The sequence below is a fragment of the Oryctolagus cuniculus genome, chromosome 11, assembly GCF_964237555.1.
Source record: "Oryctolagus cuniculus chromosome 11, mOryCun1.1, whole genome shotgun sequence".
NCBI lineage: Eukaryota > Metazoa > Chordata > Mammalia > Lagomorpha > Leporidae > Oryctolagus > Oryctolagus cuniculus.
Window position 1 is genome coordinate 22,231,805 of NC_091442.1, and position 12,866 is coordinate 22,244,670.

The following is a 12,866-nucleotide window of genomic DNA, read 5'->3' on the forward strand; positions in this document are numbered from 1 at the left end:
TGGAGGGTGAACCAACGGCAAAAGGAAGACCTTTCTCTCTGTCTCTCTCTCTCTCACTGTCCACTCTGCCTGTCAAAAATAATAATAATAATAAAAAAAGAGTAATCAAATAGAAACAAAGTAGAATAGTGGTTATCAGGGACTGGAAATACAAAAAAGAGGAGTTGTGATTTAAAGGAATAGGAATAGATTTGCAAAATGAAAAGCTGATCTATCACATAGCAATGTGAATATATTTAATGCTACTAAACTAGCACTTAACAATGGTTAAGATGGGGCAGGCATTGTGGCACGGTGGGTAAAGCCTGTGACGCTGGCATCCCACATGGGTGCCAGATCATGTCTTGGCTGCTTCACTTCCAGTTCTGCTCCTGCTAATGGCCTGGGAAAGGCAGTGGAAGATGGCCCAAGTGCAGTCCCTGCATCCACATGGGAGACCGCTGGCTCGTGGCTTTGGCCTGGCCCAGCCCTGGCCACTGTGGCCTTCTGGGGAATGAACCAAAGGATGGAACATCTCTTTTTCTCTCTTCCTCTCTCCATAACTCTTTCAAATAAATCTTAAAACAAAAAAAACAAAAAACAAAAAACAAAAAACAAAACAAAAAAAAAAACAAGATATGGGCTCCAACTGCAACAGGAAAGAACAAGAGGAACTTTTTGACAATATCAGTGTGTAATCACAGAAGGTTGAAGATGCTTAAAAAGCAAGCCCAGGTTTAGAGCCACAGACCCAGGGTAAAATCCTGGCTTTACTATGAAACCAGCACTCAGTGTACAGCAGACAAGGTATTTCATCCTTCAAACAATTTTCTCATTTTAAAAATGAGAATGGGATGGCATTGTGGCATAGTGGGTAAAGCCACCACCTGGGATGCCGGCATCCCATATGGGCACCAGTTCATGTCTTGGCTACTCCACTTCCAATCCAGCTCCCTGATAATGGCCTGGGGAAAGCAGCGGAAGATGACCCAAGTGTTTGGGCTCCTGCCACCCACATGGGAGACCTGGATAAAGTTCTGGCTTCAGCCTGGCCCAGCGCTGGCCATTGCAGCCATCTGGAGAGAGCCAGTGGATGGAAGATCTGTCCCTCTTTTTCAAATAAATAAATAGACCTTTTAAAAAGGAGAGAGAGAGAGAGAGAGAGAGAGAGAGAGAGAGAGAATAAAGGCATCAGACAATGACTGAAGTAGTTGGGTCCCTGCCACCCTCATGGGAAACTTGGATTCAGTTCCTGGCCTTGGCTTAGGTCAGCTCAGGGCCAACTCTTGCAAGCATTTGCGAGTGACCCAGGGGATAGATTGACTTTCTGTCTCTCTGTCTCCTTCTCTGTGGCTCTGCCTGTAAAATAAGTCTTAAACAAAAATCCGAAGAGAGGCCAGTGGTGTGATGTAGCAGGTTAAACCACTGCCCGCAGCACCGGCATCCCATACGGGTGCCGGTTCGAGTCCTGGCAGCTCCACTTCCCATCCAGCTCCCTGCTAATGTGCCTGGGAAAGCAGTAGAAGACGGCCCAAGTCCTTGAGCCCCTGCACCCCTGTGAGACCAGTAAGAAGCTCCTGGCTCCTGGTTTCAGACTGGCCTAGCTCCAGCCGTTGCAGCCACTTGGGGAGTGAACCAGCAGATGGAAGCTCTCTCTCTCTCTGCCTCTCCCGCTGTGTAACTTTTCAAGTAAAATAAAAAAATCTTAAAAAAAAAAAAAAGTTTGACAGTAGCACAAGCTTTAAAATTATGGCAAGAAGGACAATGTCATCTCAAGATAAAACTCTGCTCTCGGGGGGAGAGAGAGTCTCTGTTTGTGGCTGTTCACACCACAGATGATGAGTGTTGTTGGAGCTGGAAGCCATGAGGCCAAGACCATCCTCCGGTGGTGTCTTCAGCAGGGGAGTGAGGGAGAGCAGCCCTGGAGGCCCAGAGGTCTGGAGCAGGACAGACACAAACCCCTGGTGTAAGGTCCCCAGATGGAAGGGACCAGCACAGTAACGCAGTAGCAGGTGCCTATGAAAGAAGGGGGCAAGACAAACTGTCCAGCCTGCGCGAAGAACGCTGCTCTCCTGCGGGACTGAGCGGATTCCTCCAATCTAATGTGGGACCCCATGCTTCTTTTGGTCTTGGTCATCAGGAAGCTGAAAGCCAACTGTTTTTTATTTTTTAATAGTTTTTTTTTTAAGAGTAGGTTTAGGTTCATGGCAACAGTGAGTGGAGGGAGGTACAGAGATTTCTCATATACTCCTACTCTCGCCACCAGCATAGCATTTCTGTTGTAACCGAGGAACTACACTGACGCGTCACTCTCACCCTAAGGCCATCATTCACGTTAAGGTCTCTCAGTGTTGTCCATTCTGTGGGTTTGGCCAACACAGACTGACACCTGTCCGGCATTACGGTGTCACACAAATCATGGCACAGCCCTGATCCTGCTCTTCGTGTATCCATGCCTCCCTCTCCCCGCCCCCCACAGCCCCTGAACCCTTTACTGTCTCCACAGTGTGTCTTTCCATAGCCTCATAGAACTGGATGGCCATACAGGAGGTAGCCTTTTCAGACTGGCTTCCTTTGTTTAGTAATATGCAACAAAGAGTCCTCTGTGTCTTTTCAGGGCTAGATAGCTCATTGCTTTTTAAATTTTATTTTAAAGGTAGAGATCCAGAGACAGAGAGAGATCTTCCATGCCCTGGTTCACGCCCAAGATGCCTGCAATAGCTGGGGCTGGGCCAGGCCAAAGCCCAGAGAACTCAGTCCGGGTCTCCCACATGGGTGGTAGGTACCCAGCGCTGAGCCATCACCAGCTGCCTCCCAGGGTGCACATCAGCAGGACAGAATTGGAGATGGATCCAGGACTTGAATCCACGTAAGCCAAACAGCATCACCAAGTGCCACCCCTCATTTAGCTTTAGTGCTGAATAAAATTCCATTTCCAATGTACCACAGTCTGTTTATCCACTCACCTAATGGTGGACATCTTGGTTGCTTCCAAGTTCTGGCAGTTATGAACAAACCTGCTATAAACATTTGTGTGCAGGTTTTTGTATACACATAAGTTTTTAATCTCCTTTGGGTAAAAACCAAGGAGCATGATCACTGGATCACATGGTACAAGTCTGTTTAGTTTTATATATTAAAAAAAGCACCAAATTGTCCTCCAAAGAACTCATTTTGCATTCCCACCAGCAATGAAAGAGAATTCGTGCTGCTCCACATCCTTGCCAGCATTTGATATTGTCAGTGTTCCAAGTTTTGGCCATTCTAATAGGTATGTAAAATTTAGGTTTTATCACCATCACAGCTAATGGATATACAAATCTATATTGACTTCCTCCATTTTATTCTTGTTATTGTCTAATTTCTTTTGTTTTTAAGATTTACTTGGGGCTGGTACTGTGGTATAGTGGGTAAAGCCCATATGGGCACCAATTTGTGTCCTGGCTGCTCCACTTCTGATCCAGCTCTCTGCTATGGCCTGGGAAAACAGTGGAGGATGGCCCAGGTCCTTGAGCCCCTGCACCCACATGGGAGACCCGTAAGAAGCTCCTGGCTCCTGGCTTCGGATTTGCGCAGCTCTGGCCATTGCAGCCATCTGGTGAGTGAAGATGTCTCTCTCTCTCTCTGCTTCTCCTTCTCTCTGTATGTAACTCTTTCAAAATAAATATATAAATCTTTAAAAAAAAGATTTATTTATCCATTTGGAAAACAGGATGAGAGAGGGATGGAGGTGGAGTGGAGTTGGGGGTAGAGCTTCCATCTGTTGGTTCACTCCCACATGGTGCAACAGGCTGAAGCCAGGAGCTGAACTGGAAGCAGAGCAGCCAGGATTCCCCACAGCACTCAGATGTGGGATGCTGGCATCGCCGGCAGTGTTTCACCTGCTGCACCACAATGCCGACCACATTGGTATTATCTAATTTCTACTGAGAAAACATGTTTCCCTTTTCACCGTGGGTACTGCCAAATTTGAAAATCAGTTATCAGTTATAGACTTAACTAGAGCCATACTCATGAATATTCATGTTAGATCCCCCTATACTTTTTGCAGTTATAATTTTTATTTTGAATTTTCAGACCTAAAATTGCAAGAATGATACAGCTACTATGAAAAATAGTATGATCGTCTCTCAAAAAATTAACACCAGCAACCTCTATGGATGCTGGTTAGTGTCTTGGCTGCTCCACTTCCAATCTAGCTCCCTGCTAATGGCCTGGGAAAGGCAACAAAAGATGGCCCAAGTCCTTGGGCTCCTGTCACCCACATGGGAGACCTGGAAGAAGCTCCTGGCCTCAGCCTTGCCCAATCTTAACCATTGTGGCCATCTGGGGAGTGAACCAACAGATGGAAGATGTCTCTCTCTCTCTCTCTCTGTAGCTCTGACTTTCAAATGGCTATGACCACACATGCAGCCTGAGCCCTAGTTCTACTTGGGTTATACCTGTAAATCCCCCACCCATAGTAATGTGTACATATGTGACATGGTATCAATCAATGTACATTATATGTTCTCAGCATCTCTTTGACCAAAACCAGTCTGACCATCCAGAGCCCTCTTCCCCTTCAGTGGAACAAGAAAACAAGACTTTGGAAGGCTGAGCCCTTGTGACCTGTGATCCAGGCCCTTTTGGGGTAGGAGGGGCCTGGCTGACATCCCGCCCAGCGCTTGCCTTGGAGCTTCCTGTCTGGGCATCTGGATGAGCAGCAAGTCTCAGAGTCTGCACACGCACACGCACACACGCACACACACACACACACACACACACACACACACACCGTGCGACAGGGAATGGTAGGGCCATGTAGAGGGACCCCTGAGAGCTGAATCGGGAAGGACATACTAACAGAGGCACACACCCAGCTCCTCTCAGCCTGAGTGTTGGCAACGAGCTCCATCTTCAGTGTCCAGCCTCCCAAGTGCAGATCCAGGGGCCTGGGATTCGCAGTGCGCGGGGAGCCAGCTAGAAGGGCTCGGCCTGAGGGCAGTACACCCTGGTTGTGTGGGCGTGGGAGCACTCTGCAGAGGCCATCGCCTCTACCCAGGGGACCTGATCCCCTTTGACAGGAGAGGAGCCTAAGGAGCTACCAGGAGACCGGCGGCTGGCGGCCGCCATGATGCCTGCTCTCTTCCACTGCTGATGTTCTCAGGCCAAGAGGCCTCCTGGTTTCCAGAACTCTCTGTTGCACAAGCCTGACATTGTGTGGGGAGGACACTGTCACCCTCCAGAAAGGTTTCCTGGTATGCACAGCTCCAATGGCCATTTGGGGAGTGAATCAGTGGGTGGAAGACCTCTCTCTGTATATATAGCTCTGTCTCTCAAAGTCTTTAAAACCTTCCAGGGCTCCCTGTTTCCTAGAGCAGAGGTGTGCCAACCGCGGCCTGCAGGTCCAGTCTGGACTGCTGCTGCCTGTGTCAATAAAGCCTTACTGGGACACAGCCACACCCAGTCATTATGTTCTCTACAGCTGCTCTCACGAGATGGATCTGAGCAATTGCAACAGCGACCATGAGGCCTGCAAAGCCTAAAATACTCTTGCGCCCCTTATGGAAAGAATTTGCTCACTCCTGGCCTAGACAACAAGAGGCAACCCAGGCCACATCTTCTCCTTGGAGCCTGCTGCTCAGCAGGTGCTCAATGAACAAGAAGTCCACGCCATCGTCTTGGAGCCACAGCCCCACGTGTAAAGAGATCACTGAATGCGGTCAGACGCCCTCCTTACCTGGTCCCCAGCAGCGACGCAGCTCCTTGTAGGTCACAAGGCCTTCCAGGCCCACCGTGGGTACACTGATGCCTTGACTGGAGCCACAGGGAGGGCCAAGAGCCTCCCCACCCTTTTATGTCCACACCCCCTTCTCGGGAAACACTTCACACTCTTCCTTTGTTGATGTGCAAAATGAAAACAGTTTTCTATTTAACCAGCAACATTATAATATCGAATATGCTTTTCAAACTCTACTCACCCCTCACTGTTGATCTCATCCAACTTGCTTGTTTCACCGCTGGGGAGACAGAGGGGCAGGTCAAGATCTCCAGGTGCTCACAGGGGCCCAGTGAGATAAGCAATGGAACCAGGCTCCCCCAGGGCTCTGCTTCTCAGCTCCGCAGACTCCACTCCTGCCAGGAGCGAGGTGGATGAGTGGGTGTGGTATAGCGGCCAGGAGGGGGCGCCTGTGCTGCCTGGGCCTCCACCAGGTGCCCAGTACTCCCCAGCTAACCTATGAGGTTCCCTAAGGAAGGGAGGACTTGGTTGGCACTTGGTCTATGGTGCTAACTGAATGGAAACAGGAACCCTGAATTCTAGATCCAGGTCAGTGACAGGTGCCCCACATTAGGGACAGTCCCCCCAACTCCCCGCCAGGGACCACAGAGTCAGCCCTCGTTCACTCCAAGCCGGCTGCCTCCATGCCTCTGCCTGCCTCCGCTGTGGGGCTGCTCCGCCCTCGCCCCAGGATACATACTCCCACCCGGCCCATCTGTTCATCTCTGGCTCCTTCTGCCTCCCCCTACCCCACCCCCTGTGCTCCCTGCCATGCCTCCCCCTCCTCTGACAATGCTCTTGGCAATGACAGAGCCCAGCTTGCAGGCCCAACACAGACCACAGATGTGGGCCAGTCTAAAACAATCTGAATTCACTGCTCATGTTTTAAAAACCAGTAGGAATCATCAGAAATCATGGATTTCTTCATTCCTTTGAACCATCCACAGACTGTCAGTGCTGGACCTAGTTGTTTGCTGGCACCAGATCAGTTCACTGCGACTCAGAATGGTTGCTCCACCTGGACAGGGAGCATGCACAGCAGGTGCCGGGCATCCTCACCATGGTGCTGCTCCTGGCCCTGCCGCGGCCCTCCCTGGGGGACCTGCAGGTGTCCCCTGCTGGCAGGTGGCTGTGTGTAAAGCCGTCGTCTTGACAGCTTTGATCTGCGCTCTCCTTTCCAGCTCATCAGTAACACCCTCCCACACGGAGACCCTCTGCAGTGATTAACCTGTCCCCAGCCAGCCTCCTGACCACCCACTGGCTCAGTCCAGCCCACAGGCATCAAGGGATACTGCTTCAGTTGCTGTCCCCAAACACCTATCTGGATCCACAGCTCAGCTGTCCAGTCCCCCACCCCAAGCCTCCAAGTTCGCAGGGTGATCATTCAGAAAACACACTGGCCAATCCAACTTCCTTTATTGGTTCTAAATGAGGACGCCGTCATTCTTGTACTGCGGCAGGACTTCCTGGATCTTGTACCGCGGCGCTACGATGGCTTGGACAATCCTCAGTGGGGGGAGGGACTTCTGGGGCGCCATGACGACAGGGTGAGGCCGTTTTTTCTTCTTCTCGATGCTACACAAGTCCAGCATCACAGACTTGGGGTTGTAGATCCGTTTCTTCTTGGGCCAGGCCGGGGTGAACGGTGGGTTCTGGCGACTCCTCAGCAGCAGCCGCACCAGGTCCTTCCGAAAGAGCTTCCAGCTGTTCTCCTGGAGGAACCTCTGGCACATGTCCTCATCACTGAGGGGCAGGCGTGGAGGCTGAGCTTCTCTCGCCAGCTCCACCCTGTCTGTTGCCCCCCAGCCTCGTCTCCCACCGCTCCTCCAATCCCCGGACATACTGCTCCGTCACCTCTCAGCCCCCTCCTAGACTCTACTCTGCTTCCTTCCTCCCGCTACAACTCTGTCAGTAAGACAGAGCCCACATCACCTGCTGGGGACGATGGTGGTGTTGATTTCTGGTCTACCTTTTCACTAAACAGGGTAGTTCCCAGTCCTCGGCCTTGCTTGAACTGAAAGCTTTACCTGTCCTTGCAGGTTTTCAGGGCTGGGAGCTTTTGTCTGGCCAGGGCTATTTGTAGATTTTTTTTTTTTTCACAGGCAGAGTGGACAGTGAGAGAGAAAGAGAGACAGAGAGAAAGGTCTTCCTTTACTGTTGGTTCACCCTCCAATGGCCTCTGCTGCCGGTGCGCTGTGGCTGGCGCACTGCGCTGATCCGAAGCCAGGAGCCAGGTGCTTCTCCTGGTCTCCCATGCAGGTGCAGGGCCCAAGCACTTGGGCCATCCTCCACTGCACTCCCGGGCCACAGCAGAGAGCTGGCATGGAAGAGGGGCAACCGGGACAGAATCCGGCACCCCAACCGGGACTAGAACTTGGTGTGCCGGTGCCGCAAGGCGGAGGATTAGCCTATTGAGCCGCGGCGCCGGCCCTATTTGTAGATTTATAACAACATCCACGGGCTGTACAAAATTATCCACTTAAAGATGAGTCTGCTAGGGGCCAGTGGCATAGCAGGTTAAGCTGCCCTGTAGTGCTGGCATCCCATATGGGCGCCAGTTCAAGTCCTGGCTTAAACTTCCAATCCAACTCCCTGCTAATGCACCTGGGAAGGCAGCGGATGATGGCCCAAGTTCCTGGGCCCCTGCATCCACATGGGAGACCCAGGGAAAGCTCTTGACTCCTGACTGCAGTATGACTCTACCCTTGGCCATTGTAGCCATTAGAGGAGTGAACCAGAGGATGGAAGATCAATCTCTCTCTTTCTGTCTCTGTCTCTCTCTCTCTAGCTCTGCCTTTCAGATGGATGAAATTTTTTTTATTTGACAGAGTTAGACAGTGAGAGAGAGTGACAGAAAGAAAGGTCTTCCTTCCATTGGTTCACCCCCCAAATGCCCGCTATGGCCAGAGCTACGCTGATCCGAAGCCAGGAGCCAGGTGCTTCTCCTGGTCTCCCATGTGGGTGCAGGGCCCAAGCACTTGGGCCATCCTCCACTGCACTCCCAGGCCACAGCAGAGAGCTGGACTGGAAGAGGAGCAACCTGGACTAGAACCCAGCGCCCATATGGGATGCCAGCACCGCAGGTGGAGGATTAACCAAGTGAGCCACGGCGCCGGCCCCTCAGATGGATGAATCTTTAAAAAACAAAACAAAACAAAACACTGTTCTCCACCAGGGGCTGTCAAATCTTCCTAGGCATTAGAATCACCTGATACCCATTATCAATATGGTTCTTAGTTTATATCAGTAATGCCAGCTATCATTTTTTTTAAGTGAGCCTGCTGTAGCTATATTGACCTTCAAGTCCTGCCTGCAATTGCCTTGGTAGGGTCAGACCACATAATTTTGTGGGTAATGTACGGCCTGCAGGCTGGACGGTCCCTACTCGTGCAAAACTTGAGCCCACTGTGCCCTTCTCCCCTCCGGGGTGATCCCAGCATTCAACCACATGCTGGCTTGATTTTTAGGGTCCTTTTCACTTTGCCCTTGGCGGTTTCCCTATCTTATGATCTCAACTGTTCATCTTATTCCACAGAGCATTGGTCATCAAACCCACAGAACTCACAGGCCAGGGGCCTCTGCTACTGAGTCTATGATCCTCAGGCCCTGGAAGTCCTCAGTGGAAACACAAGGGATGTGAATGGCTAGAGGATCTGTTTTGTGCCTACTTTAGCAGTCTAGAAACTGGAGTTCAACAATTAATGACTAAGACAGAATTCCAACTGTCAGCATCACTGATGATTGCAGCAAAATGCTGAGTGGGCAGCAGAGATGCCAAGTACGGAACATCTGCTACCTTACGTCTGCACGAACCTCTTCTGAATTTCAATTCAACAAGCATTGTGGAGACCTCATGGGCCACACATTATGCACAGGGCTAAGAATCCTTAAATTCTTTTTTGAGTAGGTAGTTTTTTTTTTATATCTATTTTCATGTTATTTGAAAGGCAGAGAGACAGAGTCTTCTATTCCTGGTTCACTCCCCCAGATGCCTGCAACAGCTAGGACTGGGCTAGGCTGATGCCAGGAGCCCAGAACTCCATCTGAAGTTTCCCACATGGGCGGCAAGGACCCTAGTACTTGAGCCATCATCTGATGCTTCCCAGGGCGTGCATTGGCAGGAAGCTGGATTCAGAAGCAGAGACAGGACTCAAGCCCAGACGCTCTGATACAGGATGTGATGTGGGGCCTCCACGCAGTGTCTTAACTGCTGTGTCAGACTCCCATACCAGGGAGGAAGGTCCAATCAGCCCTTCTCTACCTGGAAGGCACCCAGGAGTCACAGGAGGGTGGCATCTTTGAACTGGGAACAGCCACCAGTGTTTCCCCACTTCACTGCCCCAGTTTTCATCATTTCTACATCTCCTCTGCTCTTTAATTTATTCATGATTTTCCTTAAACCTACTCAATTTCATTTACTTAAATTTTTACTTTAGCTTTTCCCTAGGCAACAAGATCTGTGAAATCTGGGTTTAGTAGACTAGACGTGTGATTTTTAAATTCGCACTAGAATAAGTACATAGCTGTTAAGACTGAGACTGTTGCGGCGGGCATTGTGCGGCAGTTAAGATGCTGCCTGGGATACCCGCCTCCTGTATCTGAGTGTCTAGGCGCAAGTCCCTGCTCTGTTTCTGGTCCCAGCTTCCTGCTGATGCACACCCTGGGAGGCAGCAGATGATGGCTCGAGTGCTTGGGTCCCTGTCACTCACATGAGAGACCCAAACTGAGTTCCAAGCTCCTGGCTTTGGCTTGGTTCAGTCCTGTCTGTTGTGGGCATTTGAGGAGTGAAATAGTGGATGGAAGATCTCTCTCTCTCTCTCTCTCTCAAATAAAATGAATATGGGGCCAGTGCTGTGGTGCAGTGGGTTAAGCTACCATCTGTGATGCTGGCATCCCACATAGGCCCCAGTTCAGGTGCTGGTTGCTCCACTTCTCATCCAGCTTCCTGCTAATGAGCCTGGGAAAGCAGCACAAGATGGTCTAAGTCTTCGGAGACCTGGATGAAGCTGCTGGCTCCTGGCTTCAGTCATTTGGGGAGTGAACCAGCGGATGGAAGATATTCTCTCCCTCTACTTTCTCTCTCTCACTGTCTCTCCCTCTCCCCACCCTGTAACTCTGCCTTTCAAATAAAATAAATATTTTTAAAGCAAGAATAAAAATTAATAAAAATTAAAAGTGTCAACCTGTGTGCCACTTAAAGTCATCTTGTAACCCTTCTGTGGAAAACGGCACATATGTTGGGAAACTGATCTAATCTCATTTCTTCATTTTGCCAACTGGAGCCTGAAGTCTAGAGGATGGGCAATGACTTGCTCAAGATCATCCAGATCTCACGTCAAGTTATTGTCTGTGCTTAAGGGACATGGCTGCCAGATCTACAGGTCTGTCTGCCCTCACACCTCCTCTCTGTCACTGGGATCACTTGCTTCCCACACCTGCTGGCAAAACCTGTGATCCCACTACAACCACAAGTAAAGAAATAAGGAGGATGCAGAATTGTACAATCAGTATGCGCTTTAGCATGAAAACTTCACCTGCATCAATGGTAAAAAGCATAGTTGAATGTGCCTGGGAAAGCAGTGGGAGATGGCTTGGGCCCCTGCTCCCACGTGGGAGACTGGAAGAAGCTCCTGGTTCCTGCCTTCAGAGTGGCCCAGCTCCAGCCATCCTGGTCATTTGGGGAGTGAGCCAGTGGATGCAAGACCTCTCTCTAGCTCAGCCTCAGCTGTTATGGGCATTTGGGAAGTAAATCAGTGGATGGGGGAGCATGCTTTCTCTCCCATCATTTTTTTAAGTTTTTTTTTTTTAAGTATTTTCTTCTAGCCTATGGCTTGTATTCTCATTTTGTTAACTGTGAGCATTTCTTTCTCTCTTTCTCTTTTTTAAGATTTATTTATCTATTTGAAAGGCAGAGTTAAAGAGAGGAAGAACCATTTACTGGTTCACTTCCCAAATGACTGCAACAGCTGGAGCTGGGCTGATCTGAAGCCAGGAGCCCATGTGGGTGCAGGGGTCCAAGGACTTGGGCCATTTTTCACTGCTTTCCTGGGCCATAGCAGAGAGCTGGATCAGAAGGGGAGCAGCCAGGACTCAGACCAGCACCCATATGGGATCCGGGCACTGCAGGCGGCAGCTTTACCCACGCTGCCCCACCCCCAACATTTAAATACTAAAAAGAAATATACAAAAGGCTGGGATGCTGGAGGCTGCAGCTGGGCTGGGTTCTACCCTTTTCCTGCTCAGTGTTTTCCGGTTGTCTGTGAGCAGCATGACCCATTCACTCAACATGTGCAGAGCACCTGCCGCGTGAGGAACACGACACAGCTGCTAGGGAATGGAAGGTGACTGAGGCACAGCCCTGCCTTCCTGGAGCACAGCATCAAGTGTGTGTGTGTGGGGGGGAGTGGGCAAAGAGTTAACTGCAGCACAGAATGGTGTGCTCAACAGCAGAGCCGCGTACAGGAAGGGGTGCTCATCCCAACCTAGGGGTAGCAGGGAAGGCTTACTGAGAAGAATCCTACAGAATGGACAGAAATTTACCAGAAAGAACTGGAGGGCAGGACTGGGGGATGGCCAGGTTGGCACCCTGCAGTGACAAAGGCCAGGCATGAACGGGCTCCAGCAGGGGACTGGCCTGGGCAGCTGGCCTGGTTTAGAGGCGGCAGCAGGTGTTCCTGGACTGGAGTGGGGCCAGCCTATGTAGCGCCATTTAGGCAGCACTGAGTTTGGACTTTATTCTACAGGTAGTGAGATATCACTGGGAGGTTCTAACAGGCCATTAACATGGCCAGGTAGATTTTTAACAAGAGCCCAAAATGTGCAGAAATGGTCTAGTGGGGAGGAGACTGAGGCAGGAGGGCTAGGATTAGGACTCTTGCTGGATTCTACGCCAGGGGTCCCAAAGAGGAGGTGGGGAGACTTGTATGTAGGATCCACTGGGTGTGAAGAGAGCAGCAGGGAGAGAGAGAGAGAAATGATCTACTCATTCCCCCAGTGCCTGCAACAATGCCCCCAGTGCCTGGGCCAGGCTGAAGTCAGGAAGCCTGGAACTCCATCCAGGTCTCCTGCATGGGTGGCAGGGACCCAAGCACTTCAGCCATCATCTGCTGCCTCCCAGGAGCCTTAG

The 12,866-nt window shown here is 50.6% G+C and overlaps 1 protein-coding gene across 3 annotated transcripts in view; it reads right to left on the bottom strand.

Annotated features, from left to right (window-relative positions):
* CNBD2 (cyclic nucleotide binding domain containing 2) overlaps positions 1–12,866 on the bottom strand; it is a 96,482-nt gene that overhangs the window by 37,270 nt on the left and 46,346 nt on the right. For 2 of the 3 annotated variants that reach the window (XM_002710782.5, XM_051845079.2), the window contains exon 12: positions 7,138–7,483. In XM_002710782.5, coding sequence (XP_002710828.2) covers positions 7,165–7,483 — 319 coding nt within the window. In that variant the 3' untranslated portion in view covers positions 7,138–7,164. Of the gene's footprint in view, positions 1–5,942; positions 6,097–7,137; positions 7,484–12,866 lie in introns of those variants that run through there. The other variant, XR_007919328.2, reaches the window with a different exon arrangement.